Here is a 20,306-nt window from a genome sequence, read left to right as displayed (position 1 = left end):
CAATTTGGATTTCAAAAGAACAAGTCCACGACCCTAGCGGCATTCCAATTAACTAACAAAATATCAGAATACATAGATTCTAAAAAACCCACATGTGTCGTATTCTTTGATATGAGTAAAGCTTTCGATTTCGTTTCGCACAGCATCCTCTTGAACAAGTTGGAGCAAAATGGAATCAGAGAACCGGCGCTTAGCTGGATAGAATCATACCTAAAAAATCGCAAGCAATGTGTGGAAATAAATTCTATTGACGATAGTGGTACTATAGTTCCTCAACGTTCTGACTTTAAACTTAACAAATTTGGTGTTCCACAAGGAAGCGTCCTTGGACCATTACTATTTTTGACCTACATTAATGACCTACCTTGTGTAACAAAAAATGATTGCTATTTATTTGCGGATGACATATCTATAGTCGTGACAGGTAATAATAATGCTGAAATTAATAAATATGAAAAAGACATCAATGATGAAATAAATACTATCGTGAATTGGCTAAACGATAATAACCTACAAGTAAATATCAACAAGACTACCTACATGCAATTCAGTATAAGTAACAGATCGAATAACTTCAGTCTTAATATAAAATATAATGATAATCAAATTGAAGAAGCACTGCATACTAAGTTCCTAGGATTACTACTAGATAAAAATCTTAAGTGGAAGGAACATGTTGACATGGTATGCAAAAAGATTAATCGATACGTGTACGTGCTTTATAGATTGCGTAAAACAGCCTTACCAAATACGGTTCTTGCAGCTTATCATGGATACGTTGCGTCAGTGCTCCGATACGGATTGATATTGTGGGGAAACTCTAGTGAAGCTAATAGGGCGTTTATAGCACAAAAGAGGTGTGTAAGGGCTATGACAGGAGCCTTCTACTTGGACTCCTGTCGACCATTATTTCAACAATTACACATTCTCCCACTCCCGTCTATGTATATATTTGATATTTGTGTATTTGTTAAACAACACGAATATTTGTTTAGCAAAGCACGTGATATTTATCCGAGGAACTCAAGAAATAGGGATCGACTAGTAACAACATATAGAGCCAATAATGCAGCATACCGAAAGTGTAGTCATGCCATGTGCATAAAAATATATAATAAACTACCCCCAGGCTTACGTCAGTTAACTTCTTTAGCACGTTTCAAAAAAGATCTTTTTTCGTGGTTGATAAATAAATGTTTTTATTCAATAAATGACATGTTGGCACTGTAAAATAATATAGGTATAATAATAATTTTATTGTGACATAATATTAATTTTTAACATATTTTAATTTTTGACATTGTACTATTTGACTAATTAATTATTATATTAATTACTATATTTGCATGCCAGAAATGGTGAATACATTGGACTCATTGTATGCTCTTTGTACAACTTTTTTTACCTGTATTCAGCAAATAAAGAATATGATTATGATTATGATTATGATTATGATTATATCGTACAAGTTTAACAATTTCGACCATCAAAAGGAGTACAATTGTACCTACTTTGAATAAATGATTTTGACTTTGACTTTGACTTCTAGGTAACTAAGTGCGCTCCATCATCTCTTGGTAGTTAAACTGATTGCAGCCAATCGTTGGTCCATACATTAAAAAAAATTGATGTTGCGGCTTAGTCCACCTCAGCTGTCTTCCAGGACAGCATCTTAATCTATATAAAAATTAAAGGCGTATTGTATCATTGCCCTACCGCCGCCGCTTCTGTGTCGCCGCTGTGTTGAGGCTGCAGCCTCATGCTGAGATCTATAGAGCGCACTTTGACTTTGCTCAGACTTAAGAGATAGTTAAAACGAGACAGCGTGATGGCGCTGGCATAAATCTGTCTCGTTTTAACTGAAACTTAAGTCTTCAACCTCAGTCTTTATACAATTTCTTGGCAGTTCATTGAAGTTTGGTTATAAACTCATAATCTACTTCGCCGGACCTCGCTGAAATCTGATGGTTCTTTGTTCATGGTTTGATCGTTCATTAATGCCAATTGCACTTCATTCGATGGTTCATCAGAAAGTGTTGAGTCCTGGGTCTGGGTGGAAGATTTCAGACCCTGCTTGAAGGAGAGCCTTGAACCAAATCTGAAATGAAATCCGTATTATTACTTACTATCCATACTCTTATAACTACTCGTAGCTACTACTAATAATTTTATATCTAGTAACTAATCCAACCGATGAACTGATAGACTTTGGGGACCCAAGCTGGATCCTTTTTGCCCGACTGCGGTGAAGCCCAAAGGAGTTATTCTAAGAAGCGGGTAACTCCAAAAAGTAGTTCTTGAGTAATCGCCAAACATGAGTATTTTCAAAAAACTATCTCTCTAAAGAAGAATGCTACGAAGACTTTTTCTAAACTCTATGTTTTTGGCGATAACTCACCAATTCTTTGTAGCTGATTTTTAGAATCTGCTTTGTGAAGTAAAGTCTGGACATAATATCATAAGTGGCACAGGCTGTCTTACATAAAATATTTCACTATCCACTGTTGAAAAACACAGACTGCTAAGAAATCCAGACAAGAAAGTTACGTATAGTTCGCGACACGTCGACATGGCAATCGGGGCTGGGGACGCCCCGCAGACCCGCAAAGCCCCCGCGCTAACCCGGTGCGGGATATCCCGTGGCCGGGCGCTGTGTGGGTGTGCGGGGCGTCCCATCCCTTCGTACTATAGGAATATGTACCTTTGGATGAATAGTTTGTAAACTTTTTTGTTGCAAACAGCAATGAGGAAGATTGCGACGCCGATGAGCAGGTTGTACAGGTCGGTGATGTACCAGATGGCCAGGTCGGGCGTGCTCGCGCTCACGATCTCCAGCACCCAGCTGATGCCCATCACTAGAGACAGCCTTAGGAAGATCTTTAATCTGTAAACGATCAAACATTATTTTTGGGCTAAATTACATTCATCTCTGTCTTCACTCGCTCATTACTGAAGATCGCGGTCTTGGCGAGATCTTAACCTCGAGTGAATGTGGTGTTTCCATTGTTTTCTTTCAGTGGTCCTTTGCGATCCTGTAAAACTGACACTAATGTGACTCGCATCGCTGGTCAGATCATCTTGTTGGTGAGAGAAGCCTTGCGCTCTCCTGTTCTCAGTGTTACCCATAATAATGGACCTCTCTAGTCTCTAACCTATCTTTTCCCCGCTTCAAGATATGACCGAAGTACGAGAAGACTTGTGAGTCAGGGATCGAAAGGTTTGCCCCTTTACACCTTCTACACTTATTCTGAATTCTATGCTGGTGACATTTTTCCTCTTACCGTTCTTTTATATTATTCGGCGTAGACGTCACGCCCATGGTCCGGGCGTCTCGCTTCGTCTGCCAGATCGCATAAGCCGTCATGAAATAAAATGCCCAGTTGCAAAGAATCAAAATCAGCATCGGTATGTAAAGGTAATACATCCTTTCCGTATCTATAACAAAGGTAAAAATCATTCGTAATCAGGTCCGGCCCTTCCATAAGGGTGAACTAGGCAATTTCCTAGGGCAGTGGAGTTTGAGGATGGCGTCACGAGAGTACCTACGGGAAGGATAAGCGTGTTAGCAGTTCATAATCATGATCAACCCATTGCCTTCTCACTACTGAACACAGGTCTCCTCTCAGAATGAGAAGGGTTTGGCCATAGTCTACCATGCTGACCAAGTGCGGATTGGCAAACTTCACATACCTTTGAGATCATTGTGGACAACTCGCAGCCATGTAGGTTTCCTCATGATGTTTTTCATCGCCGTTAAAGCAAGTGATATTTACTTAATTGCTTTAAACGCAGATACCTCCGAAAAGTTAGATAGATAATAAATTTTATTCGTGCGAAAACACTTACCACCCAGAAAACACTGATTCAGAATAATATTAGGTTTTATGAAGCTTGGCACACTTCTAACATCTATAATGTTTTTTTCCAATAATATAAATATAACCGCCATTGCCAAGGGGATGCCCCAGGCGTAGATGGAGTATGTGAGGAATTTGCGCCGATATTCTCCTCTCTGTTCTCGGTAAGAACTTAGGCGTTTCTTCCTGAAAAAAAAAAGATCTGCAAATGTTTCATCAAATCAGAAATGAGGAGATCTGTACTGAGAATTCTGATTCTCCTACAGATTGCCTCAGCGATACAGCTCAAAGGGTTGCGAAGCTGAGGTGGCAATGCACAAGGCAGATCGTGTCCCCCCCCCCCCCCCCCCCCTCCCAACTAGGTGGACAGGCGACATCAAACAAACCGCAGGGATGCCGCTGGATTCAGGCGGTGCAAGACCGTGGCGTGTTGAAAGAGCCTCCCTACAAGAGACCTATATGGACCAGTGGACATCTATCGGTTGACGCTGATGATGCTAAAAGTACAAAACTGTTTTACCTAAATTGCTTCCAGATATCAAAGGATAAGACGTTCATCCAGAAGAAGCTCGCCAGGAAAAAGAAGTAAATACAGAAATCTGAAAAACAAAATACATACATTAATATGATTAGTACATTTTTACGAATTCATACGATAATCTTGAGCAGGACACTGCGGAAAACCTAACTCCTCGACAGCTTGCAGCAAATGTATCGTGTTTGGACTCGTTGATTTGACGCCAATGTATCAAAGATAACTAGGGTCTGATGATGAAGCAGGAATGTGCTAACAGGAACTCAGCCTGCTCAGCGTGGTATTTATGGGCAACCCCTCCCGTTGGGAGAGGCTTGTAGTCCAGCGGTGGACTGTTATAGTCTATTGATGATGATTATTGCTACTTACTTGAACCAAGACAGAATCCATCAGTTACATCTCCGTTTTCCAAGATTTTGAGCAAGAGTGCCACAAACATGAGGAAGCCACCCAAAAGGCTGGCTGCTATGGACATTATTATCTTCCCCACGAGGTTCCTCAACGACGCAAACATGAAGTACACTAGCAGCACTAGTGTTAGGAAAATGCTGGATATTATGTAAGCTGGGGAAAGGACGTTATTTATTAATTGACATGGATTTGATGGCTTCCCTGGCGCAACGGTAAGAATGTGGTCTTATTAGAGGAAGGTACCACGTTCGATTCCCGCCAGGGGTTTGGAATTTTATAATTTCTAAACTTGTGGTCTGGTCTGGTGGGAGGTTTTGGCCGTGGCGTTCCGGTACGTTGCCATGGAGAAAAGAAAACTGCCATACCCCTTCCAGGTTAGCTCGCTTCCATATTAGATTGCATCGTCACTTACCAAGTTACAACCTTGCAGTGAGATTGCAGTCAAGTCAAAAATTTGATTGAGACTTATGCTTAAATAATTATGGTGTACCTACCTAATCATAATTTCAATGCGGATTTTCCGTAGGTAGGGACACACTTCTGCGCCAAAAACAATCTAGATATAAAAGAGTATCTACGTCTAGGTCCTACTATATATCTACTTACCACAATACCCATCATCCGTGTTTCCTGCCTAACTTATGCACCTAAAGCAAGAGTGAATAGGCATCTTCTAGGCAAGCGCGCTGCAAGTCAGACCTCATCATTGCTTTTTTAAGGCATGATTCTCGGCAAGCGCAAGTCTATCCTGTATTTTAAATACTCGAAATGACACCTACCTGCTGTATTAAGTTTTAATTTAGCGGAGTGATCCTGTTTGGGCGGCATAGTTATTCTAAATGTTATTTCAGGGTGCATTGATTCTTCCGTCTTCACGAAATCCACACAGAAGTTCTCAGTACCGAACACCAGTGATTTGGCTGGAGCATTAGGGATTGTTAGTTTAACGTGCAGTTTCCCATTCTGAAAAAATTGTATGAGTCTAATTTATATTATGTTTAAAAAAAATATTATTAGTTATCTGTGGCAGCGTGGTGAAGACTCCAGTAAAACACCGCTCACATTTTAATTAAATTCTCACCCAGACCATCATCAACCACTGTCGAGCGACTTACTCCAGTCTCATTATTACGTACCGCACCAGAATCTATCATCATCTACATCAACCGATCGACGTCCACTGCTGGACATACGTCTCTTGTAGGGACTTTAACACGCCTCATTCTTGTGCCGCCTGAATCCATAACGAGTCGCACTCGTTTGATGTCGTCTGCTCATGTCTGCGATGTGGGGGATCTTCAGATGCTGCGCTTACCGGTGTGAGGTCACCATTTCAGCACCCTGGGGCCCCAACATGTATCGCTTTTTCGAATTATGTGCCCTGCCCATTGCCACGTCTTCAGTGTGCCTAGTGGGAGATTTTTAACCTATTCGATCGCGCTAATGAAACAACGCCATCTTCTTGTCACTAGATGGCGCTGTTTCAATTCCATACAAAACGCAGTTAACTTTTACGCGATCGAATAGGTTAAAAATCTCCCACTAGGCACACAGCTTCGCAACCCGCTGAGCTTTGTCGGTTGCTCTGGCTGAGTGACTTTAGAGCTTTCGTATGAGGCCCATAGTTAGCGACCTACTTAGATTACTTAGATATTGTGATAGCTATATACCTATAAATTATTTCATACATACAAACTTTCATGATTTCTTTCATAAAAACCTACCTACTGTTTTCAGTATTATTTTTTATCATTCAAAAAAGAAGTTGAAATAACTATTTGTTCCTAAGCTACTAATCTTAACTTAATTAATGAAGTAAATATAAAAATTTTCCTTGTATTTTGTTATTGTTAAAATATGACGTTAAATATTATATTAACGTAAGTTGTATATTTTAATCATAGATTTTAAATACCTACCTCATTATCCTTTTTTAACAGGGCTCTCTCCGTCACTCGCTTCATACAATCGTAGTTCCAATTTCATTTGAATATTAAGCAACCAAAGTCTAAGAAACTAATATCTGTGTCTATGGTGTTTTAGATTTTTCTAAAAATATGTAGTTTTAAAATTACAGGGGCTTAAAGATTTGTATGTAAATTTTTAAGACCGCGTAATTTTGAAACCGAATATTTTAACAGAAATCTGGAAAACCACAGACATAGATATTAGTTTCTAGAATATGTCTGCAAAATTTCATGGACTTTGGTTGCTTAATATTCAAATGAAATTGGAACTACGTTTGTATGAAGCGAGTGACGGAGAGACCCCTCTTAAGTAACATACTTATCTAATGGGTTTTCACAGGTTGCGCAGCCACGCTACTCTGGATCACGTTCGCGTTCCTACCGAGTCATCACAATCAACCCATGTCGCCCGCTCACTACTGAGAACGGACCAGCATCTCAGGCATTCGGGGTTCTTTTCATCCCGGAAAATCAAAGAGTTCCCACGGGATTTTTAAAAAACTACATCCACGCGAACGAAGTCGCGGGCATCAGCTAGTCTCAGAATAATAGTAAAATGGCTGTGACACACTGACAGAGACCAATATAGGCTATCACCGCTTTTTAGGGTTTCGTACCCGAAAGGTGCCAACTGGAACCTACTACTAAGCCTCCGCTGTCAGTCTGTCCGTCCTCTGTCTGTCAGCGGGCTGTACATATCTCGTGAACCGTAATAGGTAAAGTTGAATTTTTACAGAATGTGTAAGTATTTCTTACTGTCGCTATTACAATACATCAAATAATTACTAGCTAAGAACACTCTCGATCAAGCCACCTTTCAAACAAAAAAAACTAAATTAAAATCGGTTCATTAGTTTAGGAGCTACGATGCCACAGACAAATACACAGATACACACGTCAAACTTATATAACACCCCTCTTTTTGGGTTGGGGGTTAAAAAATGGCCGCTACGGAAATTTAAAAAAATTAAAAAGTGTTATTTCTCGTACGAAGGCCCGAATCGGATTCTATTATTAATTTTTTTGTTTTGCCTGTACCTTTTTGATTGCCGTAACTATTTAACTAATATTTTTCCGATATTAAATACTCACCTCCACCAAATAAATGTCCATCAGTTCACTATCCAAGCTCTCCTCTTGAAGATCTCCCTTCACAAGACTGAAGACATCAGTCAAATTCTTTCCCGTATATTTCAAATATTCATTATAAACCGGCACTTTAGACAAATCTGCACTATCTATCACCATCGCTTCACATTTACATGAGTCATCTAAATCACAGAAAACGTAGAACTTGTCTGGGCAGCACTTCGGTACACATTTCAATCCTTGTCCACAAATATCTGATACGAGTAAATTACTCTGACTATTATCTACGATTAAAATTACTATAATAGCAATCTTAAGTGCGGAATTCATGATTGATTAATACTTATGTATAGACTGTACAAGAGACGTTACTGTATTAGTATGATTTAAATGTGGTTATTACCTACCTCAAAATGTCCCATAAGTGCAGTGACTCAGCTAGGTTAGATAAGTGGGTAACACGTAGTAGAATCACGTAGAATATTATATACGTCAGCACACATAGTTATACTACACTAGTTTTTGCTCGCGATTTCGCCTGTGATTTCAGATTCGTTCCAACTAAGCAATGAGAGCCTTTACTCAGTAGGGTAGTTCGTTCGTTAGGCACGTACGTAACGTTTACCACATCAGAAGACTGTGCTTTTATTTTATACTTTTAAACGAACAATTCTTGCATAAGACCATAGACTGTTATAATTATCCATGCTTCCATACTTAATATTATAAATGCGAAAGTGTGTCTGTCTCTCTGTCTGCTACGTTTTTACGGCCCAACCGCTGAACCGATTTTAATGAAATTTGATACAGACTTGGAATACATCCCGGGGAAGGAAATAGGCTACTTTTTATCCCGGAAAATCAAAGAGTTTCTAAGGAATTTAAAAAAACCGAAATCCACGCGGGCTAATCCACGGGCATCGTTTAGTTATATTATATTCTGTGGTATTAGTAGATGATGGCTGCGACTGCAGCGTGGATTTAAGTTTTAAAAAATTCCGTTGGAACTCTTAGATTTTTCCTATTCGGGATAAAAGTAGCCTATGATGTCAACAGGATGCAAGCTATCGCGGGCATGATTAGTAATTAGATAAGGCTAGTTTTAAGTTTTATTGTAATATTTTCAATAAAAAAAAGCTATCACTAAATATGTCAATATTGGTTGAACGGATGAGTCGTGAAAAAGTAAAAGATCTAACTAGTTTATACTATTAGTATAGTTTAGTAATATTTTCAATAAAAAAAAAGCTATCGCTGAATATACCACATTTCGTCAAAATTGGTTGAACGAATGGGTCGTGAAAAAGTAAAAGATCTAGTTTATAATATTAGTATGGATGCGTAATCACCTTCGTCATTAGTTTATTGTAAACGGCTCTACAATTTGGATGATATTTTGTATTTAATTACTTCGACTCTACAATTTGGATGATATTTTGTATTTACCTAATTACTTAGAAAATGTTGCTATTTCTGTTGTACACAATCTCTAAACCAGGGATGGGCAAACTTTTCTCATGGAGGGCCAAAAAAACCTAGGAAATCTGATGAGGGCCAGATTTTTTCGGCACTCGACGTTAACTTTCCTTTTTTAGACATTATTTCACTTGTCACAATTACAATTGTTCACAAATAGTTTATTACAGCAGGTACTCACATAGCATTTTAGAGGGGAGTGAGGGGGGCGAGAGTTGGCTCAATCAAATCCTTGTCCTGAAAGGTTTGCCCATCCCTGGACTAAACCATAATAAACGTGTAAGGATGTAATAGTGTAAAAAAACATATTCAATATAAGCGAGAATAAAATGGCAAGCTAATAGCTATTATTACTTTCATTAGTTTGTTACACCCTTTTTTAAAAATATTTTTTGATTAAGGTGTAAGTGGGCCGCGGGCCGGATCAAAACAGTCCGTGGGCCGGAGTTAGCCCGCGGGCCGTAGTTTGCCCATCACTGCTCTAAACTAAACCAGAGTGAACCAGAGTGAGGGAACTCTCGATTTGATCCTGAATGGATGATATGTCAAATATTAGGCTACGGGTGACGTGAAATCATAGAAAAATAGGCTACTTTAGGGCTACAGCTAGCGTCAAATGAACTAACATTTTACGCCTGCCAGTGACGTCGAAGCCTCGACGTTTTATTAGAAATCCCCTAACTGTCGCATAAACTAAAATGACAGGTCTAAATCTAGTCATAGAAGGGATCTCTTATGAAAGATTAGCAATAGATACATTTAGACCTATCATTTTATTTTAGTTGCCAGTATGCCTATAATGTTTTACTTTCCAAGTTTATCTGGATAGGTGTCAAAGCTGAGTTCCCGCGGGAACAACTCGAAAGAAGCTGAGCTATGCGTTTGCATCAATTATGCCCAGGGACTATTAATTAAATAAAAATCTGTTACTTATGTGATACTTTAAATTTATTAAAAATTATAAATGCAGTTGTATCCTTACAAAAATATCTTTGGCAGAATCATTGGTCAATTATTATAAGTACCTACTTAGAAATACTTCTAACAAGTAGTACAAACATTCTAAAATTTACCTACTTATTTTAACCTTCTTATACTTAAAAAATTTTACTCATACTTACTCAGTTTAATTGATACTTAAGATTAGGTCTACTTAATTACTTTAACTTAATTACATTATAATAACATACTAATAAAGCCTCATAAAATTAACGGGTAGGTACCTACCTATCAGATACCATCATGATCAGCCCATTGCCGGCCCACTAATAAGCACGGGTCTCTCCTTTCAGATTGAGAGCATAAGTCGATCAGAAGTTTGGCCAAAGTCCACCATGCTACGCTGGCCCAGTGCAGATTGACTTCACACACCTTTGAGATCATTGTGGAGAATTCTCAAGCATGCAGGTTTTCTCACGATATTTTCTTTCACCGTTAAAGCAGATGATACTGAATTGCTTGAATTGATTTTTTTATAACCCACATTTTTCATAATTTTAGCAAAAATTTTGCCGCTTTGGTGTAGTTAGTTGTGCATTTTGCATGAGTCACGAGTCACGACATAATGTTACGGGTGATTCATACAAACGGGGTGGATGTGAGCTGTTATGCCAAGTAAATTGAAATTCGTTCGGTGTGCCTCAACCCTTGAAAGCCTTCTCTTTGATAAAATTAACGCTCTTAAAAATATTACTTCAAATCCGTGTTGATTTTATAATTCGTTCTATTGAAGCTGAAGACATTACAGTTCTTTCTTCCTCGTTTATCCTCAGGCATTGGGTTGTTAGACACTTGCAGCGGTATATCTTGGCTAAGATTAGACTCCAAGGTGCTGCTACTTGTACTGCTTTTAGTCAAGGTCCGCGTTGGACGTTTTCCACCAAACCAGCTGCTGCGTAGCTCATAAAACCTGGAAGTAGAGATAAAGTTAGTAAAACATTATATTCATCTCAAAAAAATCCGGCCAAGTGCGAGTTGGACTCGCGCACCGAGGGTTCCGTACTCGGGTATTTTTTTGACATTTTGCACGATAAATCAAAAACTATTATGCATAAAAATAAATAAAAATCTGTTTTAGAATGTACAGGTAAAGCTCTTTCATGTGATACCACACTTGGCATAGTTATCTTACTTTGAAAATTTAAAAACATTTTCATTTTTTTTCATGATGTAACCACAAATTCACGGTTTTCGGATTTATTCCTTTACTTGTGCTATAAGACCTACCTACCTACCTTTCATCATTCTAGGTAAACGGGAAGTACCCTATAGGTTTTCTTGATAGACTCGACGGACAGACAGACAGACAGACAACAAAGTGATCCTATAAAGGTTCCAATTTTCCTTTTACAAACCCTAAAAACAAAATATGTAAGTAAGTATTTAGTTGACGATTTTACGAAAGCACTGCAATACTAAGACGAACCTTAATCATGCAGAATGCAATCAGAAATACTTCTAAGGAAATATTTGTAGAACAGTCAGTTGAAGTAGGCAGTGAGCCGGTGATTACTTGATTATAAAACAGATAGCCAGCATAGAACAGAACCAAATGGATATTTCTATGTACACATACACATATATACACACACTTCATATTACGTACTGTTCTCTAGTTCAGCAAAAGGAGTCGTCACAGGTCTTCCAAGGAACACTGCCAGAATTTATATGTAGTTAAAAAACTGAACTACTCGTATTATAAGTAGGTAGATAGGGTTCTGTAGCCACGCTAGTTGCTTAAAATTTTAGCGATCTTTGTTTCTTAAACGGTATCTATTTCTTTCCCTAGATCTGTCTTAGAAACGTCTACATTATTTTAAACTACCTATTCAAATTTTTTCCACTGTCTTTTTTCATGTTCTCATGAAAAACTTATTTTCTTCATAATTTAAATAAGTAAGTATGAGTCTTTGTATTATTTATTCTATTAGAAAATTTGTCTGATTAGAACTTGGCTGCACACAAGTTGTGTGTCTTGATAATACTTTCAACCTCTACAGTCAAAAATACTTTTGACTCTGAGTTAAGCCCCGACAGACGGACAGACAGACAGACATAGCAAAACTATTAGAGTTCCTTGTTTACTACGGAACACTAAAAAACACAGCACGCCACTCACCTTGCCACTAGTTTCTTGTATATCTTCTTTTTGCAGACGAAGATGAGAAATATCGCGAATCCAATCAGCAGATTGTATGTGTCGGAGACCTCCCAAACCCTGAGCTTCGGCGTGAAGAAGCTCACAACCTCTAACAGCCAATTGATGCCCATTATCACAGATAGCTTCAGGTATACCATAAGTCTGAAAAGACAGTAAGATTTTTTTTTTATAAAAAATAGCGAGCAAACGAGCAGGCAGATCACCTGATTACCGCCGCCCATGAACATTTGCAGCACCAGAGGAACCGCCGATACAGTGGAATGAGGTGAGGATGGCAATAAAACACGCATAGAGAACATAAAAAATCAAAGTAGGTAATCAAAGTAGTTTAAAAACTCGTTTTTTTTTTTTTTGTAGGACAATCTAGTGTGTCTTATGCTACGTCTGGGGCTCTAACATGGTTCGGAAAGCAAATTCTACTGAGCCAGCAAAACTCAGCAGCTACTCTTTCACAGACCACGGCGTCTTTTATAGAAGCATGTTAAGTGAAACTACCAATCAATTTGAAATGTTTTTCCACCGAGAAGAACCAGCCAAAACTCGGCTTGCTAGTAATCGATTATTTTCATTACCTGTTCCTTTGTTGTTGGTGAGCGGCTAGGTTGCCCGCAGCGGCTGACTTCAACACAGCGCATCAGCATCGCATTCGCATCACAGCACCAGTTGCTCAGGATCAGAAACAGCAGCGGTATGTAGAGTATATTACCTACCTGTTTCTCTGCTGTTGGTGAGCGGCTGGGTTGCCCGCAGCGGCTGTGTTCAACACAGCAGTCCCACGCATCAGTCGTCTTATGTTGTAGGCAGTCATCAGGAAGAACAACCAGTTGCTCAGGATCAGAAACAGCAGCGGTATGTAGAGGTACACCAACTTCTGCCCCTCTAAAATTAATAGAGTATTACAAGGTATGTCATCGTGGTCATCTTCACCAACATCACTACCACCACCATCGCCACTACATTCATCATAAACCACCGAGTGCAATCAAAGTACCTATAGCATTATTGTCATCTTCATCAACACCACAACTACCGCCACCACTACGGACTACCACCACCACATTCAAATATTACACGTAAGTACCTAGTGTAGAATCAGTTTTCCAGACATATTTTCGAACTATTTTGTTGAGTAACTTCCCAAAGTCAACCTATCCTAAATAATCTTCACTAATTCATAGCTGTGTCTCTTGAGTTACAGCCATCTCCTGCAAAACTGTTAATACGGGTTGCTTAGTTAATAATTGTTGTATTAGGTTGTGTAATTGTTGGAGGAGGTGCCTCAAATTGCAAATTGGAGCTTTCCAGATAGTATTGAAGTAGTACAGAAAAGTCAGTCTATTCCAATGCTAGTACCATTGATAGGGATGGGGCTTAAGTGATCATTTGTAAAGAATGGTCATTCTTAGCCAAGGGTTTGGAACAGATGACGAAAGAATAAGACGTAAACATTGAACTAATAATACTACGTAGGTATATCTACCTCGGTGGACGTAAAACGTTTCCCTTTTTTCCGTATCTATATAATTATATTTATTATACACGTATTTATTCGTACAGAACTTTACCTTGAAGGAAACACCCTCCCTTGGGTATCAGAGGCTTGATGATCCAAGGCATATGAGACAAATCAGCTTCATTGACGACTACCAATCCGATAGTCATTACACCAGGCAGCCCCCATCCATACAGGCAGTACATGCAAAACTTAAAGCTTTCTCCCCTTCTATGGATAGGCCTTGCTTTTGCGTACCCACTGAAATAAAAATGATGTTTTAGAGTCAATATATTAGCTCGAAATATGGTAAATCCTAGGATTTCCATGTCTAAATGGTAAAAATCCGGATTGTTTTTTTTGCCAATCGTTATTTATTTTATCGTTAATTATTTACTTGGTAAATCGTTTACTTAGAACGCAAGAGTCCAAATGATAACTTGAATTCAGCGTTAACTGAAAGTTTCACGGAATGGGTACCCCCACAAGTTTTACTCCGTCGTCCCTTCATTCAGCTTTTAAACGCTACAAATGTTACTGGTACTGCTCACCACTTCTGCCTTTTGGTCCTCTCAGCCTCGTAGGATTTTCTACGCAAGCTTTTGGCTTCACGTTTTATAAAAACACTCTAGAGGTAGAACGGACAAGACTGCGTGGAGTTAAAGTGCTCCAGATTTTGTTTCGATTGAGTTATTATTGTATGGATTATTTAGGTAACAATTACAATGATTAACACTCACCGGAAAGTCCACCAAATGTCAACAGACATAACACTCATCCAGCAGAAAGTTGCCAACAGAAAGAAGTATATGGAGGCGGCTGAAATAAGAAAATTGTTCTTATAAGTTTACAGGAGGAGAAGGAGGAGGAGTAAATACAATCGCTTCTTGATACATAAATGTAAGGTGCGCTGATTCCATTTTTACTGTTGTAAATGTAAAACTGAGCCAGATATCGACTGATCTCTTCATTATGTAGTTTTATTCAAATAAACTTTTGGAAGTGGTTCTCCGTTACTCGCCCTATACATACTTACGTTTGATTCTCATTAAACTCGGTGTAATTTTGTAGACACGTTCTAGAAACTATTATGTATGTCTGTTTGCCAGTTTTCCGTAAAAATACCTAGTTTTCAAATTACACGGGTTTACAGATTTGTTTGTAAATTCTTAAGACCATGTAACTTTGAAACTGAGTATTGTAACGTATAACCTTCGTATAACTGGACATCACAGACATTGATTCCTAAAGCGTATCTTCAAAGTTTCATTGGTTACTATTCAAATGAGAGCCAAATTACGTTTGTGTGAAGCACACTACGAATAAACCCATCTTAAACATATAACATTATGATTTTGTTAACAGCTTCTTGGCTCGCATACGGATTCATAATCATAATATTCTTGGTATTAGGGTTGTCATCATAATTGATCATTTTGAAGAGGTACGAGTAATCCTATGACAATTTGGGAATACCATAAATTCAGGATACCACAACAATTGTAATTATTGCAATGTGTCAACCACAACTTTCGTGCTTAACCTCCCAGATCCATCATTTTAATCACTTTCATCTAGTTCTATAAGTTTAATAGATATAAATGAAATAAAATAAATAAATCCAACCTTGGCAGCTGTCAAAATCGTTATAGCAAACATATCAATCTGTGCCCAGTTAGCATAGCTAAAAGATTTTTGGGAATTTAATTAAATTACTTTTACACATACACTTTTGGTTTAAATAGATACACAATTTTTCAAAATTCACCCAATGACATGAATGGCGACTTGGATCGCTATTTTGTGCTTTCTGAGGTCAGAGAGGGGAGATTTCAGAAGTAAAATGGGTATCTGAAGTTTGGCCAACCCTGATTTTTGCTATTGTTGGCACTAACGCAAAATTTGGGTAATTCCTACAAAACTAATTTATGAATTGTTTATCAGGAGGGATTTCGAAATAGGTTGTAGAGCGAAAATTGAAAGTGAGCCGGCAGACCGGCTAGATATTTTTTTGAATACTTATAATATTGTTCGAAGAAACGGCTTTTAAAAGCTTCATTTTGTGAAACAAAATATGTATAAGAATCTTTGCATATTAATTTAAAATTGCATTTAACTTGCTATTCCGCCTTCGAGTCACGCATTGCCGCACAGGGAAAATATAATATCTTCATCTGGGTTTGGTTTCGCCAGCCTGCTCCAGCTGAATTTGTAAAAAAAATACGGGAGCATAATTTACCCCGTATTTTATTTGCGCAATTGTAGGTTTTGAATTATCATACCCTGAAATACGGGGTAACCTGTAAAATACGGGGCATCTGGTAATCCTAGGCTATAGTCAGTGCTACTTACTTAATTCGATACATTTGACAATATCGCCGCTCTGCATGACCGCCAGTAGAATGAAGCCCATAAGCAAGCTACTAGTGTACGCCATAAGTATCATGCCGCCAAGGTTCCTCAGCTCAGGCAGTATCATGTAGACGAGCAGTACCAAAATCAGGAACACACAAGATGTTATCAAATCTGGAAATGTAATTTTTTCTCTCTTTATTTATAGTGTTCTACCTACACGTTAAACATTAATAGAAGCTTAAACGGGCTTTATTTTATCTAACTGTTGGCTCTCCCACGGATCTCTTTAAATAACTTATCTATGCTCTATAAGTTTCCTTGTGAGGCCCATAATTAGCAACTTTGTCTTGAATCCATATGCCCTCACTCCTCGCTGAAATCATAATAAAAGCCATCGGGGCCTCCCACCGTAGTTTGACAGCTATAGACGATTGTAATCACCTCTGATTGGCCAACACTCTCTTACTATTGGCTGAAAATGCTGAAATGCACTTTTGCAGCAGAAATACCGTAAATTCAGCCAATCACAACAGCAGATTATTCAGTATTAACCAGCTGGTTCAGAACTCGATGGCTTAACTCGCACTTGTCTTAGACGACCTCCGTGGGGCAGTGGTGAGCCCTCTGACCTTATAAGTGGGAGGTCCCGGGTTCGATTCCCGGCAGGGGCAATATGAAAATTTATTTTCAAATTGTCGCTTGTATGGTCTGGTGGCTAGTTACCATCCTACCGACAAAGCCGTGCCGCCAACCGATTTAGCGTTCTGGTACGATGCCGTGTAGAAACCGATATGGGTTCAATAAAAACTGCCATACCCCTTCCAAGTTAGTCCGCTTCCACCTTAAACTGCATTATCATTTACCACCAGGTGTGGTCACAGTCAAAGGCTAACTTGTAATGGAATAACAAAAGTTTCAATGGTACTTACAGTAATAATAGTAGCTCTGTACGCCGACTTCTTCTGTGGAGGCCATTACCAGTAAATTGTAGACTTCCACGTCTCCCGTGGTCTCATCGGTGACCACGTAGTCAACGCAGAAGTCTTCCACTCGAGTCCATCGGCTGTAAGCGTTCGGAAACTCCATGTACATTTCACCGGTCTGAAAACAAATTGTGTTTCTCTTTAGAGCTGTTTAGGGTTCCGGATCCAGAGTAAAAAAGGAACCCTAATAAGGCACTAAGTATATGCTGTCAATCTTTTTTTTTTAAATTTTATTATTCAGATACAAGTCAGCCCTTGGACTACAATCTCGTGAAGGTAAGTAATGCAGTCTAAGATGGGAGCGCGCTAATCTGAAAGGGGCTAGTTAGTTTTTATTAAAACTATTTCCCTTCAGTTTCTAAAGAGCATCGTATTGGAACGCTAAATCGCTTTGCGGCATGGCTTTGTTGGTAAGGTGGCAACTAGCCACGGCCGAAGCCTTTCACCAGACCAAACCAGAGTTAAAAGCTTAAAAGCTTTTTTAAAACGAGACAGCGTTATATCATTGGCATAAATCTGTCTCGTTTCAACTGAAACTATAACTCTGAGTAAAGTCAGGTACGCTCTGTAGATACGCCTGACTAATACAAGCTTACGTTACAAAAACTTTTTTATCTAGTGTGGTTTTTCACAGCAATTAACAATAAAATAGCGTAAACAACGACGTTCCAGTTAATTATGGTTCCAATTAATAATAGTTATTTCCTTATTTTATCGTTTTACTTAACAATATAATATATGAACAAGTAAGTAGTACTTAGTTTGTTTAATTTCCTATAGTTCAGTGTTTCCCAACAGACAGTAGTAAATAAGCCGGATATAGCGGTAATAGATAAGTGGTTAACATTTCGGCCTCCTCCCGGCTAAGCGCAAAGCGATTTAGCGATTCGGTACGATGCCGTGTAGAAACCAAAGGGGTATGGGTTTAATAAAACTGCTATACCCCTTCCAGGTTAGCCCGCTTCCATCTTAGATTGTATCATCACTTATCACCGGATGAGATTGCAGTCAAGGGCTACTTAGTATCTGAATGGAAAAAAATAAAAAGCAGAGCCACGCATCTCTAACTTTTTGGAGTTCGTGCGTTAAATTTTAAAGATGAATGAAATATCGTGAGGAAGCTTATATTATGGTTGAGAGTTCCACATAATTGTCAAAAGTATGTGCAATCAGCCAATAATTTTCACTTGGCTAGGGTGGTGGACTATGACCGCCTATAGAGAGTCTATGGAACCCCGTGCGGGTCGGCGATGGGTTGAAATGATGATGAAGAATTAAAGGGTACAGTCTTTAAGTACAACACTTCAGATCCTCACCAATGGGCCGGGTTTACAAATTTTCCGGGACGAAAAGAATCTCAGCAGGATTTTTCTTTTCTAAACGCAAAATTCATACTAAATGCGAAAGTGTGTCTGTCTGTCTGTTGTTAGCTTTTCATGGCCGCTTTTGACGAAATTTGGTTTAGAGATAACTTGCATCCCAGGGAACGACATAGGCTACTTTTGGTCACGGAAAGTCAAAGAGTTCCCACGGGATTTTTAAATCTAAATCCATATGGAACAAGTTTACACATATTTAAAGAACTCCTCCAGAAATACTGAGTACCTAGGTATCTAATGTAAAAACCCTTATTAAAATTAGAATATTATGTTTTACAAAAAGTATGTTGTTGTGAATAATATTATATTGAGAGGCTACCTGTAAGAATATCTACTTACCAACTTATTTCCTTTTTCTCTCGAAGGGTTTTAGATTATGAATTGCGCGTATATAAAAGAAATACTTACTTAATTAATAAACATTAAAAAAAATATTTGATACAAACCTCAGTCAAATATGATATTAATCCATAAAGTTCTGATCTAAAAGGAAAATTCTCGACGAAAGTCAAATTATTTGCCGGTATTACTTCGTACATTTTTCCAGGCACCAGGTAAAATATGTCACCCATAGTGGCGTTTTTTAGCTGATTAAGAACAAGGGTATTCGACGTGAACGCATCATAAACTGGTACATTCTGAAAGTCATAGTCTTGGCCGTAGTCATAACACTCATTAAGGGATAAGTTTAGATATTTTCCAATTTCACAGCATTTTGGGATGCACTTTCTTTCCAAACACTTGGCCGTCTTGTTGTCCCCTGGACCGAGAATCATAGAGAATGCACAAATAGTTCTTGACACTAAAACTATTATGAAAAACACTAGGAATATTTTACAGCACATCATCTTTGGTCGTAGTTACTAATATTACTAATAGAACCCAGGGCGAACAATGCATAGGTATTTTGCGGTTACAGACGCTTCTGATTTGAGTTTAAGTGGAATATTAATATTTCCTGAAACATAAACAGATTGAAGGAAACAATATTATAAGCCAAGTTCGCTTCGTTTGTTCGTTACAAATATATTTAGAGCGTTGTTAAATCCTTGAAACTTCGAGAGATACTAAATTATAATTTTTATCTTATCTAACTTTTAATAAATATTTCTGTAATGCAATAAATATTTCAAAGCTCTTTTGCATTGCCAGTTATCAGCTACTAAAAACATTATTTTTAATGTAATTTACTAGCTTTTGCCTTCAATTTCAAATCTTAGTTTCTATGTTTCTAAGATTTGAAGTATATGACAGTTCACACAATAGAAAGAGAGCCACTTGTTAATTTTAGACCACAGCGCTGTGCGAGCTGAATTGCAATTTATTGCATCGGAACTAGAGTCGCTATTTAGTTAAACGTCATTGCAGTGTGTCTTCTGTACCTGGAAGGTACGAATATTATCACCTGCTGCACATTATTTAGAGTTTTGTGCAGTTGGTTGTATAGCTGCAGAACTTGGTTCACACTCTGCCGAGCACCTAAAGTCCTATGACTAATTGGCATGTTTATTAGTTATTAGTATTTTCCCTACTAATAATAATTATTCTTCAATAAACATTATTAATAACTAGTGACTAACCCCGGCTTCGTTTCCATGGCAA

The 20,306-nt window shown here is 38.3% G+C and overlaps 2 protein-coding genes and 1 non-coding gene across 4 annotated transcripts; 1 reads left to right on the top strand and 2 right to left on the bottom strand.

The window, feature by feature from the left end:
• Nucleotides 1-1,462: 1,462 nt before the first annotated feature.
• On the bottom strand, nucleotides 1,463-8,267 carry LOC123872282 (probable G-protein coupled receptor Mth-like 3). 2 transcript variants are annotated; one of them, XM_045916481.1, is made up of 8 exons: nucleotides 7,863-8,267; nucleotides 5,583-5,766; nucleotides 4,762-4,956; nucleotides 4,378-4,456; nucleotides 3,847-4,043; nucleotides 3,282-3,435; nucleotides 2,702-2,884; nucleotides 1,463-2,098 (listed from the first exon to the last, which is right to left on the bottom strand). In XM_045916481.1, the coding sequence occupies exons 1-8, from the start codon at nucleotides 8,187-8,189 to the stop codon at nucleotides 1,930-1,932; spliced, it is 1,488 nt and encodes a 495-aa protein (XP_045772437.1). In that variant the 5' UTR covers nucleotides 8,190-8,267; the 3' UTR covers nucleotides 1,463-1,929. The 2 variants fall into 2 exon arrangements, with proteins under 2 accessions (XP_045772437.1, XP_045772438.1); XM_045916482.1 differs by having other exon boundaries at nucleotides 1,976-2,098; nucleotides 2,795-2,884.
• Nucleotides 8,268-10,265: 1,998 nt separating this feature from the next.
• LOC123872279 (G-protein coupled receptor Mth2-like) lies at nucleotides 10,266-19,652 on the bottom strand. Its single transcript, XM_045916474.1, has 8 exons — nucleotides 19,151-19,652; nucleotides 17,272-17,443; nucleotides 16,340-16,513; nucleotides 14,728-14,806; nucleotides 14,061-14,248; nucleotides 13,206-13,374; nucleotides 12,454-12,636; nucleotides 10,266-11,244 (listed from the first exon to the last, which is right to left on the bottom strand). Exons 1-8 carry the CDS (start codon nucleotides 19,550-19,552, stop codon nucleotides 11,025-11,027), a joined length of 1,587 nt encoding a protein of 528 aa, XP_045772430.1. The 5' UTR covers nucleotides 19,553-19,652; the 3' UTR covers nucleotides 10,266-11,024.
• Nucleotides 16,941-17,013, top strand: Trnai-uau. Its single transcript has one exon. It is a non-coding gene; the product is annotated as a tRNA-Ile (tRNA).
• Nucleotides 19,653-20,306: the final 654 nt, after the last annotated feature.

The sequence above is a fragment of the Maniola jurtina genome, chromosome 15 (genome assembly GCF_905333055.1).
Source record: "Maniola jurtina chromosome 15, ilManJurt1.1, whole genome shotgun sequence".
NCBI lineage: Eukaryota > Metazoa > Arthropoda > Insecta > Lepidoptera > Nymphalidae > Maniola > Maniola jurtina.
Note: the sequence above shows the minus strand (reverse complement) of the source record. Positions and strands in the feature narration are given on the sequence as shown.

Bases quoted from the DNA above. Each gene is read 5' to 3' on its own strand.
- LOC123872279 (XM_045916474.1), bottom strand. From the start codon at position 19,552: ATGATGTGCTGTAAAATATTCCTAGTGTTTTTCATAATAGTTTTAGTG. The intron at 14,249-14,727 runs GTGAGTGTTAAT...TTTTTATTTCAG, and splicing joins GACATTTGGTGGACTTTCCG to TGGGTACGCAAAAGCAAGGC. The intron at 11,245-12,453 runs GTGAGTGGCGTG...CTCTACTTCCAG, and splicing joins TACAAGAAACTAGTGGCAAG to GTTTTATGAGCTACGCAGCA.
- LOC123872282 (XM_045916481.1), bottom strand. From the start codon at position 8,189: ATGAATTCCGCACTTAAGATTGCTATTATAGTAATTTTAATCGTAGAT. The intron at 4,044-4,377 runs GTAAAACAGTTT...TTTTTTTTTCAG, and splicing joins GATATCTGGAAGCAATTTAG to GAAGAAACGCCTAAGTTCTT. The intron at 3,436-3,846 runs GTAAGTGTTTTC...CCTTTGTTATAG, and splicing joins GAATCAGTGTTTTCTGGGTG to ATACGGAAAGGATGTATTAC.